The sequence below is a fragment of the Terrapene carolina genome, unplaced genomic scaffold, assembly GCF_002925995.2.
Source record: "Terrapene carolina triunguis isolate 2854851 unplaced genomic scaffold, T_m_triunguis-2.0 Scaffold95, whole genome shotgun sequence".
Lineage (NCBI taxonomy): Eukaryota > Metazoa > Chordata > Testudines > Emydidae > Terrapene > Terrapene triunguis.
This window is the reverse complement of record NW_020664446.1, coordinates 5,889,628-5,913,465: the sequence shown is the minus strand read 5'-3', so window position 1 is coordinate 5,913,465 and position 23,838 is coordinate 5,889,628. Positions and strand designations below refer to the sequence as shown.

At 49.0% G+C, this 23,838-nt stretch overlaps 1 protein-coding gene across 1 annotated transcript in view; it reads left to right on the top strand.

Moving 5' to 3' along the window:
- Positions 1–22,389, top strand: part of ITPRIP (inositol 1,4,5-trisphosphate receptor interacting protein) — a 28,112-nt gene extending 5,723 nt beyond the window's left edge. Inside the window, exon 2 of the mRNA XM_024213454.2 lies at positions 16,562–22,389. Within this exon, the coding sequence (XP_024069222.2) occupies positions 16,575–18,227 (1,653 nt within the window). The 5' untranslated portion in view covers positions 16,562–16,574 and the 3' untranslated portion in view covers positions 18,228–22,389. The remainder of the gene's footprint in view (positions 1–16,561) is intronic.
- Positions 22,390–23,838: the final 1,449 nt, after the last annotated feature.

Here is a 23,838-nt window from a genome sequence, read left to right as displayed (position 1 = left end):
GGTGCCATGCACCTTCAGTTGTCCCTTACATCTGTGCAAATCAGGTGTAAAATGCGTCCAGGCCAGAAATGCTGATCTGGCAGCCCGTTGCACCTTGTGCAAGGGTGTGAAGAATCCGGCCTAATGAGGCCTCTTCTCAGTTAATGAGGAAGTGCCCCGCTTTCAAAAACTGCTGACTTTGCACATGACCTGTCAATGGGCATTGGGGACCAAAGAAGTAGGGGAGCTTTGGCCCAGATCCGCAAAGATACTGAGGCCTTTATGTCCAAGTTTTGGCTCTGCTGCAATCCACGGGACTCCTGCCAAACCTGGTAGGTCCCTAAATTTACTCCGCACCTAGATTTTCAAGTTCCCTACATGCCTGTGGTTCTGCTTCTGGGTGTGTACATTGCTGCTTTCCTCTGGGCGTCTATCTCCCACCCCAGCCCCATAGCAGTTAACGAACCAGGGGAAGATAGGCATGGCATTTGGCTGCCTAAATTGTGCTGAGCCAGACCCAGTAGGTGTGCTCAGAGGGGAGTAGGTCCCATTCAGTGCAAAATCATTCTCTCTCTGGCCCAGTGTGGATAAATACTTAACTAGTCATTGAGCTACAGAGAGATGCTGTAGACCAGTGGTCTGGACATCCACCTGGGAGTTGGGAGACCCTCAGTCCAGTTCCCTTGCTCCAAATCACTCTTTCACTCTTTAGCCACACTGGAACCGCTTCCACAGGAGAGGGTGAGGGAGCCCCACATCAGAATAGCCCAGTCATGGGAGCACTCCCCTGAGAGGTGTAGGAGAACTCCTCTTTAAATCTTTCTCCCCCTCTGGTAGACAGGGGGGAGTTGAACCTGGGTCGCCTACATCCCAGCTAAGTGCTCCAACTACTGGGATAGGAGTTATAAGCCAGCCCCCTCGCCACCCCCCGACTGTTTTGTATGGGGTGAGGCAGTCCACTAACTCGTTCCTGCAAGAAACACCTGAGGCATCTAAGCCATCGGACTCCACGCAGCTGGTTCCCGTGCATGGATCCAGAAGCAGAGAGAGGCACCTCCCTGAAGCCAGGAGTTAGGCACCTGTCTGAAGAGAGGGTCCGAGCTTAGGACACACCCCTCTCCTCCGTATCTCCCAGTGGCTAGTGTAGGCAGCTCCCTGCCTAGCGTGCTGGCTTTTGTGGATCTCGGTCGGAGGTGCCTCTCTCTCTCCCCATTTGCTGCATAGGGAGCCAAGGCGCCCAGCTCAGGCTTTGTGGATCCCTGTGTTGTTCCTGTGCTTTCCCCCCTGCCCCCCCAGATACCTAAAAGTTGACGCCATGATGCTCAGCACTGCCCCATCGACTCCCTTCATGACCCCCATCCCTAGCGATCGTTGTCGAATAGTAAAGAGAGGCTCTTCACTCTCGCACTCCTGTGCTTTCTCATTGGGATCCGGTGCCCGGCAGGCTCTTCTAAATTCATGTCTCTCCTCCTTACCGTCTCCCCCTGCAGTTACTGCCAGATTAAAGTGAGGGTGACCCCTGTAACTACAGAAAAGAAGGGGACACGGTGATCTAATATTTAGCCCTTGAAGGGCCTGATCCAAGGCCCATAGGAGGGCTCCCGTTGACTGACTTAGGCTTTGGATCGCAAGACCTCCTAGCCTGAGCACAGTGCTTATTATCTGGTTTGAGAAATAGCTATGCCACTGCCTTCCCCTCCCCCGGTGCCCGGCACAGAATGGAACAGCTGAGCACTGTTTGAATGACCCATATTTAACTAATGGACATGGCCAATCACCTGTCTACATCATTTCTCTGAAGTGTAACTTCCTAAGTCTCTGACGTCAAAAAAGTCCAGCCAGAGCATCCCTCTCTTCCTCCCTATAAAAGATCATGGTGGATCCTTTCCTGCGTTGTTGCTCAGTATCCATTCATGCTTTCTGCTCCCCTTACCTCTGATCTCTACCTTCTCCTGCTACTTGCTGAAATCAACCAATCCCCCCTACTAAGCTTTTCTAGCTCGTGCCTTTGGTGAAACAACTAGCATGCACTGGCAATGGTATAAAATCATCCACCCCTCTTAGACCTCTGTCTCTCTGGGTGCTAATTTGGCCCTATTCATAAGCATTAAACTTCTTTAAAAGTAGGGGATGATCAATGAGAAAGGAGTCTGCCGAGGGATTTCCCTCACCTGCATGTGCGTTTGTGACCGCAACAAACCTGTGATCGGATTTGGGTGGCCAGTCAAAGGAGCTGGGATTTTCCCACTGCTGTGGACTTCCCTTCAAAGCTGATTATAACTGGTCACTATAGGTCCAGAGCCACAACGGTATTTCCTAACTTCCATTGAATACCTCTGTGGCTCTGGACCTGTGGATCGTGTGCTGCGCGACTCTTTGTAACAATCTGTGCCCTGACTAATTTCCAGCTATGGTAACTGCATTGTGCCTATCTAACTTCCCCCTCTTAACTTGCAGTTCTTCTTCTTCAGTTCTCTTTATATTATGCAGAGTTCCATGCCATAGCTAGCTGCATTTCTGGGGGCAGCAAGGTGGGGGGGAGGAGAGGGAAATGTCTCTTCTCTACAGCATAGAGGTAATAATATGAAGTTTAGTGAATGTATGTAAAGCACCTTGAGATCTTAAGCTGGTAAGTGCTTCAGGCAAAGTATTAGTTTCCAGAGGTGATCTGGAAATAAAAAAATGCTGCTTCCACAGGGATGGTGGGGGAGGGATAGCTCAATGGTTTGAGCATTGGCCTGCTAAACCCAGGGTTGTGAGTTCAATCCGGGGGGGGCATTTAGGGATCTGGAGCAAAAATGTGTCTGGGGATTGGTCCTGCTTTGAGCAGGGGGTTGGACTAGATGACCTCCTGAGGTCCCTTCCAACCCTGACATTCTATAATGATACTAGAAGGGCTTTCACTTTGGAGCTGTCACACTTGTCAGTAAGTAAATCTCCTTTAAAATACTAATGAGCAATGCTGTAGGAAAAACATTATGGGTTGCTTTTTTGGTAATGATGTTTTGTTATTTTTAAATGGAAATCTGGACTCTTGGGTTGTCTGCTAATACCACCAGGAGATGAACTGAATCAGCAAAACCCACCTGGAAAAGCAATAACAAGATGATTTTATATAGGACCTTAATTTGGAAACGGTCTTGGCTTGTGTGTGCAGAAAAGGGGAAGTTGTTAATGTTTGGCACTCAGTCTGGAATTACTCTTGGCTGGCTGCTGATACCATGTTGTCTCATGTGGTTTTTTGGATCCAGTCTTGTGAGAGGGGGGTCCCCCCTCCCGGTCTTTGGTTGGAATGGCTGTTCTGATGCCAGCAAAGCAGTTTTCCAAAAGCATTCCTGGGCACACTCTTCCCATCTGCCAAGATCAAAGCTCTGAGAGTTAGCGCACTTGCCTTCTTGCCTGTAGCCGCTTCCTGCACATAAATGGGCTCTCCCGTTTTTCATTATTACCCCTTTTTGGAGGTCACTTTTCTGGTTGAGCCAGCACATTACTCATATCAATGAGATTTTTACCTGGGGCAAAGATGCTCTTTCAATATATGCAGTGAGAGAACATTTTGTGCACCGCATTGCCACATGCACAGCTTGGAAAAAATCCACTCCCCTTTGGTGAGTGGAACGCTTGCCTTAGGGAGAACAAGAGCCAAAGACACCTGTTTCTGCAGAATTTTAGCTCTTTTAAAATGCATTTTCTAGCCCATGTGATTGTGATGATCACGTTGCAAAGGCAAATGAAGCGTAGCCTTCCTGAGCCTGCAAGAATAGGGTTAGGGTTCCTTTACCCAAGCAGAAACAGGGAGTGGTCAAGCCCTACATTTTCAGGTAAGCTAGCTCTGTAGTTAACTACCTCCTGCCCTGAATTGCACCAAGGAATGGTGGTGCTTCTAGCCTAAAATATTTGATACATCGCTTCAGACAAGCAATGAAAATTAAATCCCAAAGGGCCAGACCCACCCTGACTCCCACTGAGCAGTTAACTCACTTGTGTAGTCCCACTGAATTCATCAGGACCATGGCTTAGGTGAGTAACTGCTTAGCAGTGGGGAATGAGATTTCACAGACTGGCCCATAGAGACTAAAGAAGTTATCATTGTAAAGAGTAAATTAGTAAAGACCCACTGGTCCATTATGAGAAGGAAATAGAACATAGATGCTGTGTGAATATGTTGGAATGTAGACGAAATTGGATGATATTCTCTCTTGAGAAACAGCGGTCATGTAAAGAATGTGATTTATAGACCTGAGGGACAGAATTAAGGGTACTTGGGCGATCTTAAATTGGCATTATTGCCTACCTTGAGTGCTAACTTGTGCAACTTAATGTTCTTAATATAGCTTTTTCTATGGAGGGATGTGTGTAGACATACATACACATTAAGGGTAAAAAAATTTCAAAAGTAGACTTTGGCCATTTTGAAATTTTATCCGTCTAACACAAGGCATCACTGAAATGCAGCCACTTCTGGAGTTGCAGACTGGCGTGGGAAGGGAAGAATTTGACCTCGGTCCTTGCATGAATAGCTGTGAGCTCTATATATCTAGGGCACATGGGATCAATCAGCTGATCTTTAGCTGGTGTAAGAAGGCAATGATGTTATGTGTATTTACATCAGCTGAAAATTCATCCCTCTCTCTTTTAAGGCCTTCTGTAAAAGACCCTTGCATAATAAACCTGCCTGGTACTAAAGCAACGTCAGAAGGTTTTACCAGGATTTTAACCTGGGAGTCCGGTATGTGCAGCCTGATGGTTAAAGCGCTAAAGCCAGGCTTCTGTTTGATGCTGGAGTTAAAAGAGTTCTAAAGACACTCTCTACTGAGGTTGGCTGACCTGCATTCCAGCTTCTTATTGATAAGCTGCTGTTTCAGACACTCAGAAGTTGGTGGTTGTGGTGTCTAACTCAGAAGCAGCTACTGGAGAAAATGTAAAATACTAGGGACTTGATTGGAATCATACAGACCTTTGGAATGTGGATTTCTGGCTCAGTCCTGCATGCACTCCTAGTCCTGGAAACTGTTGAATTCTGGTCTCCCACCTGGAGTGGTAGCTTTTACTCTGTACTCTTAAACCGAGCTCAGAGGCAGCCCTGGCAATGTGGATTTTGGGCTCACTAGCGAGGACCCTGAAGTAATGACGCATCATTCCCATGGTGCTGTAAATTAGCCTTTAAACTACAGCGGGGGCGTATCCTTGGGCTTCTGAACAAAGCCCTCCTTTCATGCACTCCTATTTATAAAGGAAGCGAGTGTTCATATTCACCACAGACATGTCCCTAACAAGAAACACGTGGCCTAATAACCCAAATGCTAGCACGCCCTTGTATTCAGTGTTTTCACCATGGCAATGCGTGTCACATCTCTTCTCTCCTGCGAACGATTCCTTGCAGGCTGTGTTTCCCTTCCCCTGCCATGAGACTACCCTGCATGCCGGATATCAGCTGTTGCTGCCTACAGGGTGGAGTAGGGCAGAAGAGGGAGATCAGGGGAGAAATGTCCTTAATGGGTCCCAATGTGGACATCCAGCTGGAGACGGGGAGCATGTGTGCAATGGCATTGCCCTTTCCATGCAGCTACTGTTACGGGGCCAGCCAATAAAACAGCAGGGGGTTGCTGTAACTTGCTACCATCTGTGCTGATGAAAGATTGCATGAGGTGAGGATGACTGACTGGCTGTTGTGATCACGTCTGTCCAATTCAGTGAACTAAAGGGGGAGCTGTCCAGGCCAGTGGGTCAAAAGTTTTTGGCCTAATTGTAAAAGTTCCAATTGTTCTAGATCAACAGCACGAATTTATGTGACTTAAAAAGCCAAGCCAAGAGGTTCTCTGGCAGTGACGCTACAACAACAGAATACGTTGTTGGGATGGGTGGGAGCGGCACACGACTTCCTGCCCCACCGTCTGTGTTTGTCGCGTAGAGGTTGTAGACACGCAGCACAGTGAAATGCTATAAAAATCATCCTGAGCGCTTTCTGGGGAGCTGAGGCTTCTTGCAACGTGTGTCTCTGCTAGCCTGCTCCGTTCCGGTTAGCAGGCCACAGTCGAAAAACCAGCAACTCAACAGTGGTTAAACAGCTGGTGTGCTAAGACCACTGCCTGTTACACTGACTAATATTGTGTCCTTGTACTCTCCCATCTGTCTTGATCCACCTATGGCAGAGGTGGGCAAACTTTTTGGTCCGAGGACCACATCTGGGTGGGAAATTGTTTGCAGGGCAGGGGGTTGGGGTGCGGGAGGGAGTGCAGGGTGTGGGAGGGGGTGTGGTGTGCAGGAATGGGCTCAGGGCAAGGGATTGGGGCAGAGGAGGGGTGTGGGGTGCATGAGGGGGCTCAGGGAAGGGGGTTGGGGTGCAGGAGGGGTGCAGACTGAAGGAGGGGGCTCAGGGCAGGGGATTGGGGTGCAGGCGGAGTGCGGCAGGGGGCTTGGGTGGAGGAGGGGTGTGTGGTGCAGGCAGGGGGCTCAGGGCAGGGTGTTGGGGGGTGGGGTGCAGGAGGGGTTCGGGCTCCAGGGTGGCAGTGGCGCACACCAGGGCCAGGGCAGGCACCCTGCATGCCTGCCCTGGCCCCACGCCGCACCGCTCCGGGAAGCGGCCGGAACCACGTCCCTGCGCGGCCCCTGGAGGAGGGGGGCACCGGGCTCCACGCACTGCCCTTGCCACGCCTCCAGGAACCGCCCCCGAAGCTCCCATTGGCCATGGTTCCCCGTTCCCGGCCAATGGGAGCTGCGGGGGGCGGTGCCTGGAGAGAAGGGCAAGGCACGGAGCCCTCTGCCCCCTCCCGCCCCTGGGCTGCAGGGACATGGTGCTGACCGCTTCTGAGAGCGGTGCGGGGCCCGCGGGACCACAGGGGGTGCGGGCTGGATCTGGCCTGCGGGCCGTAGTTTGCCCACCCCTGACCTATGGTCTCTGGTCTTATACTTGGATTGTAAACTCTTTGGGGCAGGGACTGCCTTTTCCTTCTGTCTGTACAGTGCCTAGCATAATAAGGTCTTGGTCCTTGACTAGGGCTCCTGGGAGCTACTTCTGTACAAATAATTAATACTTGCACAGGCGGGCATAGTGGCACTTCCGCTGGTGCAAATGGTGCCTAGATGCCATGGTGAGTTGGAAATACCTCGATAGATTGCGCATGTGATGGTGAGATTGTGTATTGGATCGAAAATCCAACAGGTAGCACGGTTCTCTGGGGTTTGGCCACGTGCTCCTGAGTGAGTGGTGTTCTCTGCTTGAGTCAAAAGAAATCAGCTGTCTCATCTATGGGTTTTATTCTTGTAATGGAAGCTATTAAAATGTATGTATCTATAGATAAAATACTGGGACTGTTCTCTTTTGAAAGGGTGACTTCCTGGAGCTGCCTGGGATCTGTTAGAGCAAATAGCAGAGCCGGATTAGCGTCTGAGTCAGTCTGTTTAGGGGAAGGAGGGGCTGCCTTGTCCTGCATCCAGGATGAACATCAACATTTCCATGAAAATATCGGATTGTGCTACTGGGGGAGAAAAACATCACTTCCGAACTGTCTAGAGCAGGCCGCTGGGCAGGACGCCCAACTCTGGCCGTGCGACTGACCCCTTTGGCACTCGGAGTCTGCCCCAGGCAGGATGTTCATAGACCTCCTGAAGGCAACAGGGCTGTCAATCAAATGGCAAAACAATAGTTACCAGGCAAGTATCCTTGGCAGACAAAGTTATCCCATGGCTGAGCATCTAATTGGGGGTGGGGTTTCCAAGGCAAAGTTCTGGCCTCCTGTGGGGGGGAGGGAGGGGTGTTGAGAAGGGGTCGTCTTTTTCTCTCCTTTCTCCCCCTTAAATATTGTGCTGGGGGGAGTGTTGGAATAAGAGGGGTGGGCCTGGAGACAAGAAAGATGGTCCAGGGATTAGGAGATTAGTGTGGCACTCAGAAGACTGGTTCAATTCCCTGCTCTGCCATAGTCTTCCTGTGTGACCTTGGACAAGTCACTTAGCCTCTCTGTGCATCAATTCCCCATCTGTGCAATGGGGATAACTCTCAGGGGTATTGTGAAGCAATCAGTGTATTTATTCTCATAGTCTTTAGATACAACAGTAATGGGGGCCTTATAAGTACACCTGTAACCCGATATAACACAAATTCGGATATAACACGGTAAAGCAGTGGTCTGGGGGGGCAGGGCTGCACTCTCCGACAGATCAAAGCAAGTTCGATATAACGCGGTTTCACCTATAACCCGGTAAGATTTTTTTGGCTGCCAAGGACAGCGTTATATCAGGGTAGAGGTGTACCAAAGATCTGGATAGATAGGGCAGGGATGATTTTTATGAAATATTTATTATTATTATAATTTATTTATTTATTTATTTATTTTTTAAGAAAATCTTGACCCTACAGTGATCCAGCTACTAGTGTTTCTTTTCTTGCTTGGTTGTGGTGGGTTTATTTTTGAGATGTTAAAAATCAGAACTACTGAACCAGGGCAGTAGCTGACTACTGAGCAGCAGAGGTGCACAAGTGAATATCTGAGGGCAGGCGTAGGCCTTCAGCTTCATGTTTCGCGAGGCAGTGCATCATGGAAGGAGGCACTGAGCAAGGGACTGGATAAAAAGCATTCTTGGGATCTATTTCTGGCTGCGCTACTGACCTGCTGTGTCCCCTCTGGCAAGTCCATTTATCATTCTGGTCATTTGCTTCCCCAGCTGTGAAATGGGGGTGACAGGATTCTGCAAAGAGTGGGTGAGATTTAATATTCGTGAAGCGGGGTGGAAGTTCTGATGGTTGTAGTGATGTTAATTTTAGCAGGTGTAATACAAATTCTGTGTTAAATGGACTCAGAGTTGACTGGTCTCTTAAAACTAACCTACCATGAAAGTTGTCCCATGCAGCAGGGCTTAACTTGAGGCTTTCCAAAGTATCTTGTTTTAAGAATAGCCATCCAATGGGCACTGGATGTCTCTGCCTGGCACCGGTAGTGGGATATAGAGCTCTTCTCTGGGTCACCAGTATAGCTCAGTGGTGCCTCTTCGGCAATCTATGCGAAAAGAGCTGGCAAGTGATAGCTGGGCCAGTTCCCAGTGCACAGAAGTCCACATCACAGACCAATGGCACTAATTGGTCCTTCTTCATTGGCAGCCTTGTTAGAGAAGCCAAAGACTGAGTGGGCCATGGAGATAGATCCCTTCCACTCCCTCCCCTGCCACCACCCATGATGTATTTGTTCTGTGGATAAAGAGAAGGATGGGGAGGATTGTGCTGGGAACTGAAATCCGGCAACTTTCTCCAGCGCTAAATGAACATAATGTGAGCAAAAGCAAACCGGAGCACATGCATTAGCTGTAGTATCCCCTCTTCTATCAAGTGCTAGTAGCCGACAGGACTGGTGTACAGCATGCTTCCCAGGAGAGTTCCTTCCCAGGAGCCACAAGAACTGCACAAACTATCGCCGGTTTAACCAAGAGTTCCTCACAGCATGTTATCCCTTTCCCAGGTCATCAGCCCTGTTTATTCTCTGCTTTGGCAGTATTCAGGATGGCAGTGCCTATGTTGCTGTGTAAGTACCAGCTGGTAGCAGAGTGGGAAGTCCTCCCAGATCTCCATTGCTCAGTACAATTCTGGCACTTCTCACTTCAGCACTGGCGGAACCATCAGTGATGGAGGTTTTATCACCCTGAGTGATAGAAACTAGATAAACATCCCCCCTTCCCCCACCCAGGGTCTGTGCTAGGAGCTACCCTCAAGCAAACCGGAACGCACTACACAGGTGCTGCTGCTTTGTTATAACTGACGCACTTCGCCAGCTGACAAGCATGGATAGGGTGGGAATGCATTTATAAATATTAGAGTTCTCAGTGCGTTTCAGCATTTGGGTTTTGGCGGTTGTATCTAATCTATCCCAGGCCAAAAGAGCAGCCGCACCCTCCCCCAGAGCACAGTACAGCGCCAGCGTGACCTGCCATGGCACTACCCCGCCTCATGAAATGGAGAGTCTCTTTTGACGAACCTTGAGGCTTGTCTCACCCCGCTTTTGATGTGCAGCAGCTTCTGTGAGACGCCAACTTGGGACCTGGTTCTGCAAGCTGACTCCAGTCTGATAATGATACTCGGAGCTTGGAAGAATGTACCAGGCATTTACTAGGCGGGGGACTTAAACCTACCAGCTCCGAGGTGGAGACAAAAGAGGGGAGGTTCCAACAGGAAAGCCCAACGGTGACACCCTTGGAAGAAGTCCCAACTACCCTGCCACCAGCGGCTGGGAAGAGGACATGCTGGTATGTTTACCAGGGTACTGACCCTGGGCATTGTGTAAGTGGGGTCTTTATCTTCTGTATCAGCCTCTAGCCAATAAGGGTCTAAGTTTGAAGTGCTAGCTGTTGGAAAGGAGAAAGAACTCTGTCTCTTCTCTCCACTTCAGAACTGCTAGGGCAATTGGGGGACAAAGAGGTCTCTGGTATTGAGGTAGAGTCTCATTTTGTGCAGGTTTGGGGGTCCCCTCCCCAATAAATAGCTCCAGTGTATGCTTCCAAGTGTGCCTCAGCACCAGCATGAGACTGAGTGAGTCTTGATAATTCACAGCTGCCCACAGGGTTCTGAATAGCAGCAGTGGCACTGGTCAATCTTGTTAACCTTGTTCTGCTGCAGCTTGACCAAACTATGAGCAGCAGCAGAGGCACTGGAAGGAGAAGATAGTAGACTTAGGAAGACAGCACTGAAGTAGTTAATACTCAGATCACCTACAGAGAGATTTTTCTCTGCAACTCACAAGAACTAGAACTTCTCCCCCTTTTTTTTTTATTTTAAATAAAAGCTTAGATTGTGTGGGTTCAATCACTTACTAGGGCAGGGATTCTCAAACTGGGGGTCGGGACCCCTCAGGGGGTCATGAGATGATTACATGGGGGGTCGCGAGCTGTCAGCCTCCACACCAAACCCCGCTTTGCCTCCAGCATTTATAATTGTGTTAAATATGTAAAGAAGTGTTTTTAATGTATGGGGGGGGGGTCACAGAGGCTTGCTATGTGAAAGGGGTCACCAGTACAAAAGTTTGAGAACCACTGCACTAGGGCGATGGACAAATGGTTACCTCTTCCCCCGCCCTCCAAATGTGTCATTAATGCTTAGGTTTATTCATAGATTTTTAAGGCCATAAGGGATCACTGTGATCACCTGGTCTGACCTCCTGGATAACACAGGCCACAGAACTTTGCTGAATTAATTCCTGTTTGAGCTAGAGCAGATCTCTCAGAGCAGAGGTTTTCAAAGTGGGGGATGTGACCAGGTTATCAAAGGGGTGCACGGACCTGACTGGACCAGGCTGAAGGCCTGGGATGAGGATGGGGGAAGCAGACGGGGCTCTGTGCGGGTGGTCTCAACTGCTGGGACCAGGTTCTCTGCCCATCTTGCTCACCCACTACCACAGCTGCAGCAGCCCTCAAAGCAGCACCATGGGAGTTGAAGGCAGCACGGTGGGAATAGTGACCAATACTGTACAATAAGCAGCATGATGCTTGGCTGCCTTTGTGCAAGAGCTAAGTATCCCCATATTACCCCCAAAAAGCTGCATTAAAAGAACATTCTTAAGGTTGCAAAGTCAACCACTCAAAAGTTAGGAAATACCAGAGTTGAGGTTGTCTGTGTAATCTTCATTTGACACCTCCCATTCCCCTTGTGCATATGCATTGTGATACAGTCTTTTATTAGATGATGTCCCGCTGTTTTTTCCCCCCACAGGATCCCTGCCTCATTCAGTTCTCTGGATTGAGAACGAACTAGGGTTGCACAGTGAAGGAGGCTGTTGTCTGTAAGACCTCTGCCTCCTTTGTTGCAGTAGTAGCTTGTCATGCTCTATGTGGACCAGCGCTAGAGGGGGGGGTGAGACACACACTTTGCCAGTGGGCTTCACAGATATCTGCCGTGAGTAGAGGAGTAGTGAGACTCACGATTCCTGGGTTCCATTCTGCCTCTTCCATCCCCCCACCCCCAACCTTGACCTCTTCTGCCCTGCCCTTCCAACCTGCCCCTGTCATTTCCCTGGCCCCTTGCCCAGCCGCATTCTCCTTGCCTGCCCAATGCCAGTCTCTACTCCTCATGCTTCTCATCCAGTCTCCCACAAGTTCACCCCTCCGCAGCTCCTTGTCCAATCTTTTACCCCCATTGGGTCCCAGTCCTAGTCTCCCCCCCCCCCCCCCCACTTGTCCTGCCTCCCACCCGGGCTCCTTGTTGCAGGCTTTTTGCCCACCCAGTGCCCATCCTGCTCAGACTCTAGCTCCTTGTCAGATCTGGCTTTCCTTTCTCCCTCCTCCACCTTTGTTTCTAGTCCCAGTTCCCCTCCCTTCCCAGACTCCTTGTCCCAAACTACTCCTTCCCCCACCCCCAGTCCAGCTCCTCTCCCCTCAGTGTTCAAATCAGATGGCTTCCCCCATGCTGCCTGGGGGAGGGGAAGATGTCAGAGAGGTTTTCCCCTGCTCTCTTTTGGAGCCTGGCTTCACCCTGGCCCAGAGCAGCCATTACAGGGAAAGTCTGGCTTTCCCCACTGTCGCCCTGGTTTGGAGGGTGCTCTGTAGGGATGGCGCATGAGCAGTCTGGGCACACGCAGACACTGTGAGGGGACGGACCATGCTCAGTTACTCTGGGAGGCTGGCACATGCAGAGTCTGTTCATGCTGGGAGCCGAAAGAGACTTGAGCATGCTCAGTGAGGACAAAACTTTTGGAAATTTTAGCTGTTAAGCTCTAAAAAGCCTCTACTCTGCAAACTCCCCGGGGAGGTGTTTTTTCCCCCCAAAGGCTTATAACTTGACCAAATTTGGGCAGATTTTCACATCCCTGGCTCAAAGCGCCCACTGCTAAATGTCAAGTCCCTGCTACAAAGCATGGGAGCACTAGAGTTGTTTAAAAAAAAAAAAGTCACTTTTTTTTTTTAAACATGGACAAAACAACGTATTTTTCCCTAGTCTCGTTCTCAGTAATGGCTGAACTGTTTTAGCTGAAACTCTCTCAAAAAATAAAACAGCCTGGGTCAGACACTCATTAGGAAATTTCAGCCCAAACAGTTAACACTTGGCAAAGGGATAAGCAACTGAAAACAGGGTCTTGTAATGAGAAGTCAGGCTGGGCAAACTTAAAAGGCAGTGCTCCCGGGCCAGCCCCATGTGTGTTATTTATCGCTATCTCTCTCTCAGAAGCGGCATCGGGTGAGATATGGGAATGGAATGTTCCTAGTAGCCGGTATCAGAGCTGGTCCCCTCTCCACCTCAGTCTGGAGTAACTGAAACCCGGCTAAGCCCTCACTACAGTAGAAAGTTTCCCTGTTTTAATTATGCTGGTATAGGTAAAGCAGTACAATTCCCCCCTAGTGTGGATGCAGTATAAGGTATAAAGGTGTTTTGCACTGGTTTAGCTATTTCTGGTATAAGGCACCTTTTATATGGGTAGAATTCTACCCATGCTGGTAGAACTGAATCTATACTAGACTTGTACTGGTATAACAATGTCAGTTTAAAAAAAAAAACCATTCTTCCAACCCACATAGTTATACTGGTACATCTCTTAAGTGTAGACCAGTCCCTACTCAGGATCTGAAGGCAGCAGCATGGCCTCTGGCACCCTGCCTTGTTTTTATCTCCAAATGTGTACACAGTTCTGCAAAAGCACAGCGCGGAGGAAAGGAACTTGGCAGCATTTCCTGCCTTTCCCTTGCAAACTGATAAAAAGCCTTTGAGACACGGGGGGTGACCCAGCTTATTTTTAAACCGCACCAGTGCTTGAGTCTCATGGTGTAACTGCGCCTCCCGGACTTGCAGCTGTTTTACAAAATGATGAGTTAATGGTGGATGCGAAAAATGAGAAATAATTGGGATTTCCAGTCTTCTCTAGATGAAATGTGTCTGGGTGTGTGGAGTGGGAGGGGTGGCTGAAAAACACTGGGAATGAATGTAATGGTTGTGAAAGGGAGGGACTCTTAGCATTGTCTTGAGCATTGTGTGAGCTTCCCTTGTGCAGTTCTGCCAATGCCCCTCTGTCCTGATTTGCTCTCCCTTCCCTTGCTATTCCTGTCCCAGCCCTCTCTTGAGCAGAGGCTGCCACTTACGGATAAATATACACCATCCAGTGTTATTTCCACCACACCGGTGCTCTGGAAATACACAGAGGCAAGGTGCTTACAGTCTAAGTTAGTCACTAATTATGTGGTGCCCTGGGGCAATACATGGAAAGTAGAACAAGAAACCACTGAACACATTTTCCGTGCCTTTTCTGTTAAGGCAATATATGGTCTTGAGAGGGGTAAAGGTAGTGTGCACTACCCCAATATAGCAGCTAGCTCCACATGTCATGATGCCTAAATTAGTGGTGGTCTCAGTGGGAACCAGGATAGAGTAGCCTGACAGCTGACAATATTGGAACAGTGCCGTCATAGTAAAAGATGGTATCTTAGTATGTACAGTATTCTCATGTGGAAGGGCAAGAGGCTACCTCTTATGGTGACACCATATTGCCTCATGACTTGTTGTGCTGTAATGAACTGGCTGGTATGTCTATGAACTTCTGTTCCCTACTGGTGGAAATGCTCAGCTGTGTGTCATATGCACCATACTGCTAACCTAATGGTGAGTCTCCTTCAGTTCAAATGTTGGCCTGTGTTTCTGGAGGAGGAGGACTGGAGTTCTAGTCTCTCTGCTATCATAAAGCACTGAGTAGTAAGGGGGACAGTACAGCCACACAACCGTGAATTCCTAGGTGGCATGGATTTGTTACAATATGACCTGAGAAAACCATGAAGATTGTCAGCTTGTGAATTTGTACCACAGACAAGACAGCCTCTCATACCATGTAACATGCTACCATTATTGCCCAGAAGCTACAGCAATGGGCTCACTTTAATACCTACTTAGGATCCACCCCACCCCAATAGTATACATGAGTTAGTTATGAGGTTCTGATTGGCTTTCATTGTATTGTATTAATGTACTTTTATTCTCCTAGCAGGGTCCCTTCTGTCTCACACGTGCACACATAGTATGGATCTGTTGCATCCAAATGTTCCACCAGAAATTAAAAAACACCATAACTCTTCCCTGTTGTGTTAAGGTGCAGGGGTAATACTTGGCAAACGAGGAGACCTTTAGAGCTAGTGACTTCCCCGCACCATGGAGAGAAGAGAGAGATCAATCTCCAATCAAAGGAAATGCCACCCCTAAATACCCAAAGAACTCATACTAGTTCATGCTGGCCAGGACTCTGGGAGTTTCTTTCAGTGTTGGGTAGATGCCCAGGCAATAGGATTGTGCCCAGCAAAGCTGGGAGTTAATTTCTTTAATATCAAGTCTCAGTGCATTAATTCATCATGTTCCCAGTAACCCCTGGGGCGCTAACCTCTCATTAGTTTGCAAACCCAGTGCATTATGGTAGCCGGTACAAATGAAACCACACAAAACACTGTGAAGCTGTCACCCAAGCCAAGACTGGGTGAAGAGGGTGTCATGTGGCAGCTGTTGCTGGCACAACACTGCATGTAAACAGAGTGGCACACGTTTGGCAGTAGAACAGCATGCCCCAGGACCCTTCAGAATAGAGCCAGTTGACTGGGACTGCAGCTTGGAGGGAGAAGTGTTGATGTTTGTTCAGACCTGGCAGGGATGTTTTCCAATGTATCCTTCAGTAATAGATCAGCAGGTGCCAAAATTAAACCACATGATGTATTTAACACCATCCCTCTCTGGGTATGAGCTCCCCACCCCCGAGCTGCAGACTCACCCACCCTGCTTTCTTCTAAATGCTACTGTGTCGTGGCAGCCACTACACTGAGACAGACGTGCCCCAGCATGATCTCGGCTGTGCTGTGACGCCGTGGTACTTTGAAGGAGCAGGAAGCGACTTGGGATGTGCCTCCTGCCCAGAGGCACAAAACAGTGCAACCATGTTCCCACCCCACGTGTGAATGAGAAGCAGAGATTGTGGAGATAGTAGGGTTGGATTTAGGCAATGTGGGGCTCTAGGCATGCCCCGCACAAAGGGTACCATGGGCCCCACCTATACCATGACCATTCCCCTTCCCTGTGGTCCCACCCCCTGCACGTGCCTCTACCCTCTCTTAGGGTGGCAGTGGTCAACTGTACAAGGGGGGGGGGGGGGGGGGGGGGGCTTTTAGACCCCCCTTTACCCCCCCCCCTCTGCCCCCTCCCCTCGGGGGGGCCAGGGTATGTTCAGAGGAGAGGAAGACTCTACCTCCGCCCACCTGTGGCGGGGGGGGAGCAGGGAGGGCTTTCCAACAGAATCACAATGCAGTGATAGCAGTGAAAGAGTCCTCCTCTGGCTCCGAAGGGTAGCAGAGCTGTGGACAACTCTGGGAATCCACACACGCTTACCCGCCTTTACCAGACAGAGACAGCCTCCTTTCTAAGCCTCTGTCTGGGAGTTCACAAACAAGAGCCTCTGTCTAAGAGGTCCCTGCCAGGGTGTCCCAGAGACCCTGTGTCAGATATTTAGCTGGAGCGAGGAGAAAGGGTTTGACCACGTTAGACAAAATGGTTTTTATCAGTGACCTTATTTCACTACTCCTCTGACCATGTGTGGAGGCTGAAATGTCTGACACTGACCATGGGTTTTTCTGCCCCTCTCTCTTGCAGGGAAGGAATCGCCATGCCAGCAGGCATCTTCCGGGTGTGTCTGGTGGTGATTACGGCCATCGTCAACCACCCACTCCTCTTCCCCAAAGAGAATGCCACCGTTCCTGAGTACGCTGAGGACATCATCCAGAAGATGAAGGCGCATGAGGAGAACCTCCGGCTGGAGCAGCTGCGTTTGGAGCAAGAGATTGCCGGACAGGAGGCCGCGCTAAAGGCTTTGGAAAAGGCCACAGAGACGGAGGAGCAGAACATCAAGGAACCCCTCCCCTGGGACTTGTGGAGCGCCATGTCCATGGTCATCTTCCTGCTGATCGAGCTCTGGAGGCAGGATTACCAAGATGGGAACTGGCAGGAGTCGGCCTGTGAGGAAGACGACATGGCCGTTCTAGGGAAAGCATTCAAGGGCGTGGCCCTCCCAGACAAGGCCGCGTTGGCCAATTTCTACGAGAGGTGTATCCTGGGTGCCACCGGTGACATGGCTAGGAAGCGAGAGTTGGTGGAAGGCTTTGCGGATGACTTGCTGGAGGCCCTGAGGAGCGTGTGTAACCGGGACGCTGACATGGAAGTGGAGGAGTCCATAGGGGTGGGGAGCATGTATGAAAACTGGAGGGTGAACAAGCCTTTGGTTTGCGACTTGATCGTCCCTTTCACGCCCCCAGAGCCATACTGTTTCCGATCCCAGACCTGGTGCTCAAGGAAGTCAGTCCGACCAGACAAACAAGGCTACGGCACCATAAAAGTCTGCAGGGCGGATGAGGATGCAGCAGGTTGCATCTGTGGCAAGACTAAGCTGGGGGAAGACATGTTGTGCCTCCTCCATAGCCAAACCAACCAGACCAGGCCCAGCAATGAGATGGAGGATCTTCTGTGCTTCAAGAATACTCAGTATCTGGATGCCGACCAGGTCATGAAGTGGTTCCAGATCGCGATCACCAAGTCTTGGAACAAAATCTCCCACAAATATGAATTCGACGTCACCTTCAACCTCTTGGACGCACCGGGAGCCCTGAAGATAAAATTCAGGTCTGGGAAGTCCATTGCCTTTAATCTCACCCCTGTGGTACAGTGTGAAGATTCAGATGCCTATTTCATCTCCCATTTCCCCCGCAGCGGCCTGACGGCTGATCCTGCCTCCAGTACTGACTGGTTTGTTACTTTTGCGGTGTACGAGAGGAGGTTCATCCACTCCATCTCCAAAAAGCTGCCTGCCAATGCCTGCCACCTTAGCTGCCTTCAGATCCTCTCCTTCCTTCATGGAAAGCAGTGCAGCTTAACAGGTCCAAGCAGCCTCACCAACTACCACCTGAAGACAGTGATGCTGCATTTACTGCAGACCCGGCCCTATCAGGACTGGGCCTCTGAGAACCTGGAGGCCAGGCTGCAAGACATGCTGAAGTTCCTGGAGAAAAGCCTGCAGGAAAAGAAGCTCTGCCACTTTTTCATTGGAAACCAGAAGGTGCCAGAGGTGCTGAACTTCCCAGTAGTGTTCCAGAAGGCAGAACCACTCAACCTTTTCCGTCCATTTGTTCTGCACAGGGACGCTTACAGGAAGACGGTGGACACGTTTCATGAGATGCTGAGGAACACATCCGCACTGATAAACGAGTACACAGTGCACATTCCCTCTGTGGGACACACAAATATGCTCCACAAAGAATCCCTTTAGCAGGACCAGTGGAGAAAAGCTCTTCCACCAAGCACAAGTTCCTGGGGCATCGCAGAAACCTCTTGTAGGCAGTTGACTTCAGCAGGAGAGACTCTCTCCTTTCATGGAAACCAGTGCAGGCCCTGGTTTCTTCAGAGTGGGAGCAGAAGAAAGAAGGGGAGAAACTGAAAGATTTATGCTGTCAAAGTGTCCCTCCACTCCACCAATGGGTTGGCTGGTTTGTTTTTTCACATTGTACACCAGTCCCTCTGGTGGTGACAAGCAACAGACAGGACTAATCTATTCAGGTGTTGCAATGCAAATATTGGGGGCTTTTCAGAATCTCTAATCAAATATTTAGTTTGTTTTTAAAGGAGGAGGAAGGGAAGGGGATGAGAGGGAAACTAAGATGGCTCCCACAAAAAATTAATATTGCAAATGAGACCTCCTACTTGTAAAAAGCAACAGCCCTGTGACTGCAGCTTGAAAGTTTAGTAACAGCTGATTTTTCTGTGTTTGGGGGTGGAGGGAGTTAAAACCCAGACTCTGCAGATGAATTTCAATCCCCCACATAGCAGCAGAGAAAGCGGCATTGAAATCAACCATCGTTTTTTAAACTAATGGGAATTCAAGTTGCAAAAGTGCCCACTTAGTAGGACTTTCAGCTGCAGCAAAACAACCTCTTCCCCTTTCCTCCCCCACCCAAATACATACTTCCCGTACCTTGCAAAATCCTTCTCCCTTGGGAAGCATACCGGAGACAGGGGGCAGGATGCATTTGTGATACAATTATAATTAGTCTCTTTCGTTATCATCCTGGTAAAGGGCAGGGGAGTGGACTTCGTGCCTGGGTGAGCATATGGTCAGGACAGTGTCCCATTGCTGTTCTGAATGACACAATCGAGCATTCTTTTGATGTTCGTATCCTTTGAGCAGCAAGACAGACACAAACAGAGCAGGTTCCTAAGGGACAAACTGTGTTTTCCACTTAAGCAGCTGATGTGTGTAGAGGAACCCACTGATGCCGCTGTGAAATGAGCCCAGATATAACAGTCTCCTAGCAGGGTAGGTATTAACCTCGCCACCTGGTATGTGTAATCTAGTACATTTTTTATCCCACCAAAGCAGGCAGGCAGAACTGCTATGACTAAGGAAAAGAGTGGTGCACAAGGGCAACTGGCAAACAGGAGCTTTAAAGCTGGATGTGGCAAATTCTTAGTATCCACAGTAAAACTGCTATCCTGTCTCTCCTCCTAAACACCCCCCTGGAAGGTCTCCATCTGCATCCAGACAAGACTGCCGCCAGGCTTCAGAAATGCTGCTGCTTTGATCAGTTGCTTTTAGGAGTCTCAGCTAGAGTGAGGCGAGGCCCCCAGCCCTCTGGGACCAAAGCATGGTGCATTTACAGCCCCTCCCAAGCTTCAAGCAACCGCAGGAGAGCGAGAGTCTGAGGATCAAGTCTTGGCTTCCAAATCTGGAAGGCTTTAAACAATTTTGTATTTTGAGGTTAGGGCTCTTGTCTTAGCTGTACACATCACGTGGCTTTCTTTTTAGAAGAGGGGGATACTGTCCTTGAGGGCTGCATAGACAGCACTGGTGATGCCACCTTACAGCAAGGTGCTCTAAGCCACTCAACCTAGTTACGGGACTTCTGGAAAGTAGATTTGATCCCATCTCATTGATAGTGACATCCTCTGGCAATAGACGAATTATCCAGCCTGCTGCTGAAAGAGAACCTTCAAGAGAAGGTTCCCCTTTCCAGGAGGACCCATTATGCCACCCTTCTTGAATGGATGCCCAAATCCACCCTTCCAGTGGAAAGGGGTCCTTATACACAAAGGCAGAGGGCATGAACTGAGAACTCAGGGGGGTTGTAAATTTTGCTTCTGCCACTAGCTTGCAGCCAGCCTCGGGTGATACAAATTGAGCCATACCCTAGAGCAGGGGTTGAGGGTTGGTAGGTGATCACCGGTTTTATCTCTAACCTTACCTATGACATTAAAAGTATTTTGGATCAGAAAGTGACTTCTGCATTGTTCAGAAAGGGGGGGGGGGAGGAGGAAGAAGGTCTATTGGTTAATGGCTGCGGCTAAAGTCTCTGAGCCACTTGAGAAGTGAAGTTGATGGTCTCAATGCCACATTCTGGCACCCATCTGTCTGCATCCCCAAACCACCACATACCATTGGTGGTCATTTTTTTCAGCAGAACAAGAAGACTGGAGTGACAGGGCATGTCTGGCTGCTGTAGGTCGGGCATGAGGTAGCAAGTGCTATTGGGCTTTGGCTTTTATCAGCAACGTTGTTTGGTTAAACAACGATGGGTAACCAAAGACAGTCACAAGGGACTAACGGGCAATTTGGATACAATGAGCAAAAATATAAGGAAGGGTTTAGAGTGCTATGGGGACTTGTAGATACATCAGATGCTCTGTGGAACAATTTAAAACGAAAGTAATGTGCCTCTGGGCAGCGGCTGAGCTCACAGTATATTGTACAGTGTCCTCACTAGCCCTATTTTTACACAGCCCTATCACGTGCAGGGTCTGGGGAGGCAGCTGTGGCTTAGGCCCCTCCTCAGTGGATTATTATTACAGCTAGAGAGAAGTGAAAATCAGTTTGACGTTTCCTGTGAGGAGTCTGAACTTAGCATATCAGAAGCACAGAAAGAAATCCATGACCCTGGTGACACAGGAAATGACATGTCATGGACTGAAAAAAAAAAATTGATAAAAGAACAGGGGGGGGTAGGGATAAGGGAGAGGACAAGGCCATTTTTAAACATCTCTTATTTCCCTTGTGTAAAGTGTCGGAGCAAACCCATTTTAAAGCCAGCCTAGATGTCTCAGCTGTAATTCAGCTCTTGGTGGTTTTCGGGAGGGCATTTAAAGTTGAGTTTGCAACCATATGCAGGCAATGGGGAAGCAGAACTTTAGAAACTACCCTATATTAGCTACATGTGAAGCAATAGTAGGGACTTTCTGGATCTATCTGATTGCTTTGCTAAGGCTGCTTAAACATGAGGCGCTTCCTTTACAGAGTGAGCATCTTAAAGATGTTTACTGTAAATTCAGGCTGGGAAGGACCATGCAGATGCACCTCCCCATGGGGGAAGCACTCTGTATTCACACAGCATGGTTTGGCAAACCTTGTGGAAGCGATCTCCTTCATAAGCTGTATGGCTGCAGTTCTGAGGGCCCAAACCACTGGAGGATGAGGGTACTTTGAGTCTCAGGTGATCAGACCTTAAATGTGGTAGCAAGAAGAGGTAGAAGGGGCAGGCTGGACATCATCCTGCAGAGATCCCCTTCTCATGCTGGGGTATTGCTGTTGCTATTTATTTGCAGGGGGAACTTTGTCACAAGGGGCTAGGGTTCGTTCCACTGGAGTCTAAAGCAATAACTGTGGGCTGGTGGAGGTGGTTAATCTTTTACTACAGGCTCTATCAAGGTGGGGGAACTGATACGGCCGTGGACCCAAAGTGCAGCCTCAGGGGCCATTCACCTGCAGGAAGTGCCTTGTGCTGAAGCCATTATTGCTATTCAAGAGCTGAATGTCTTTTAAGAGAGTCTCTTCCATCTTGTGGGGATGGGAGGGGGTTTCACTCTTCAACATGTGCCAACCATGGGACGTGGCATCCGTGTCTCAGTTCCATGTGCAGCTCTTCTATTTCGTAAAGAGAATTGAACACTTGGTCCATCATTCAAGCAGGGTGTGATGGTTGTTGCAGTTGGGCTTTTCTAATGTATTTTAATGTACAATCTACACGACTTCCTGTAAGTGACGGCGAGGAAACAGCAGCGCTTACCCTGATCTTACCGGCGTGGCTGCTGATCATTGACTGCTTGGTGCTTCTCGTGGGACCATACGTGGTCAACAGCCTTATTTATTACTTGCCTTTTTGGATACCCTTTTGTAACCTTGCTAGCTTGGAAGGGAGACTGTCTTGTCCTGTCCTGTATTGTGGAGGGCTAACCTGGGAAGATGGGGAACAGTACCAAAAATCTTGCAGCCCAAGCTCCCCCTTCCTTGGGTTTTTTTTTTGGTTTTTTAGAATGTCCATATCCTATTCCTTTTAAAGGATACACCAGGAAAACTTTCTGTATTAAAGTGCTGCTTCTAAAGCAGCAGGTTGTTGAATTTTGTATATATTTCTCATGCAGCTTTATTTATAATAAAAGAAGTACTAGAAGTCTTGTATGAAGTCTTAAAGAAGAGAAGTCTGTGTCTGTGTGTTTCCTAGTCTCCTATAGGCTTGCACAGTTCCCAGAGGGAGCAGCAGGTTGGAGTTTGGACGCTGTGGGTGGAATCCCCAACCCCAATAAATAAACTGCAAAATTTGTGTTGACTTCAACACGGGTAGGAATTCACCCAATGGGTCTAAAGTCAGTTCTGATGTAAGTGGGTGTCACCCTTCTCCACTTCAGTGAAGTTGCAGCCATTTACATGAGGATTCAACCTGAGCTCCTGAATTTCCAGTTCTGCTGGAGGAATTCCATTCACTTTCCTGTCCGACAGGTACCTAGACAGCTCCAAACAAAGCCTCTATCTACTGCATACTTTGCTCAGCTCCTTCCCTTACATTTCAGGCGAAATGGCACTTAACTTGGAAACTAACTGTGTGGTTCTCTCTCTGAAAGGAAAGTGCTAAAGAAAAGCTGTCAACCAGGCTGTTTTAAATCAATATAAAGCTACATATAATAATTCTTAACAGTTCTCTAGTGACTCCCATCCTGGACTCTCCATGTTCTTCACAAGCCCATAATTAAGCCTTGCACCACCCAGTGAAGTAAGAGTTATGACGGTGTTCTGCACTGGGCAGGTCTGGGGGTAGGATAGTCCTAGTCTGTGACCAGGGCTCTTAGGTGCTGTGGCAGTACAGATAATAATAAGTTACTTACCCAAAGTCACAGAGCCAAGCGGTGCAGTCAAGAGTTGCGTGTTGTCCTTTCCCAGCTGTCACCAATGGAAAACACTAGAGGAAGAACAGGAGTGTTGTGGCTTGGGTGCTGGATTTGGGTGTTGACGAAACATCCTGTGCCTGCTCTACTCTGCCACTACACGTTCTTTCAACAGTCGGTTTCATGGACCACAGAAGAGGCTTTTCCATTATTGCTCCTGTGTCTGAGCCTAAAGGATCTAAAGGATGGGGGCAAAATCAGCAAAAAGAGCCCTTGTGGGGAAGACTGAAAGCCCCGGGGTTGATTTCTGTTCCTAGCTCTGTCACAGCAAAGTTAGGTTTGGGGTCAAACCCATCTCTACTCTCGTTCCTCTGAGAGGTAGGTGTTGGTTTCCCCCATTTCACTGATGAGGAAACACAGCTAGAGATGGTAAGTGACTTGCCAAAGACCCTAAAGTAGTGGTCTCCAAACTTTTTTGATCGCGCAACCCTATCGGTACAAAATTTTTGAGCACGCACCCCCTGCCGCGCCGGCTCTACCATTTTTGCCAAAGCAAAAAAAAAAAAAAAAAAACACTCGGACTCCCGCCCGAACTGCCGAAGCAAAAAAATATTTTTATATATACAGTATTTGTGATGGACCCTCTGAGATACCCAGCAATCTTGCTATGTTAGCTGACTTAAGTTCCTCTGGGGCTGAAGAGCTGAGCTCAGGGTCTCTCTCAGACAATTAAG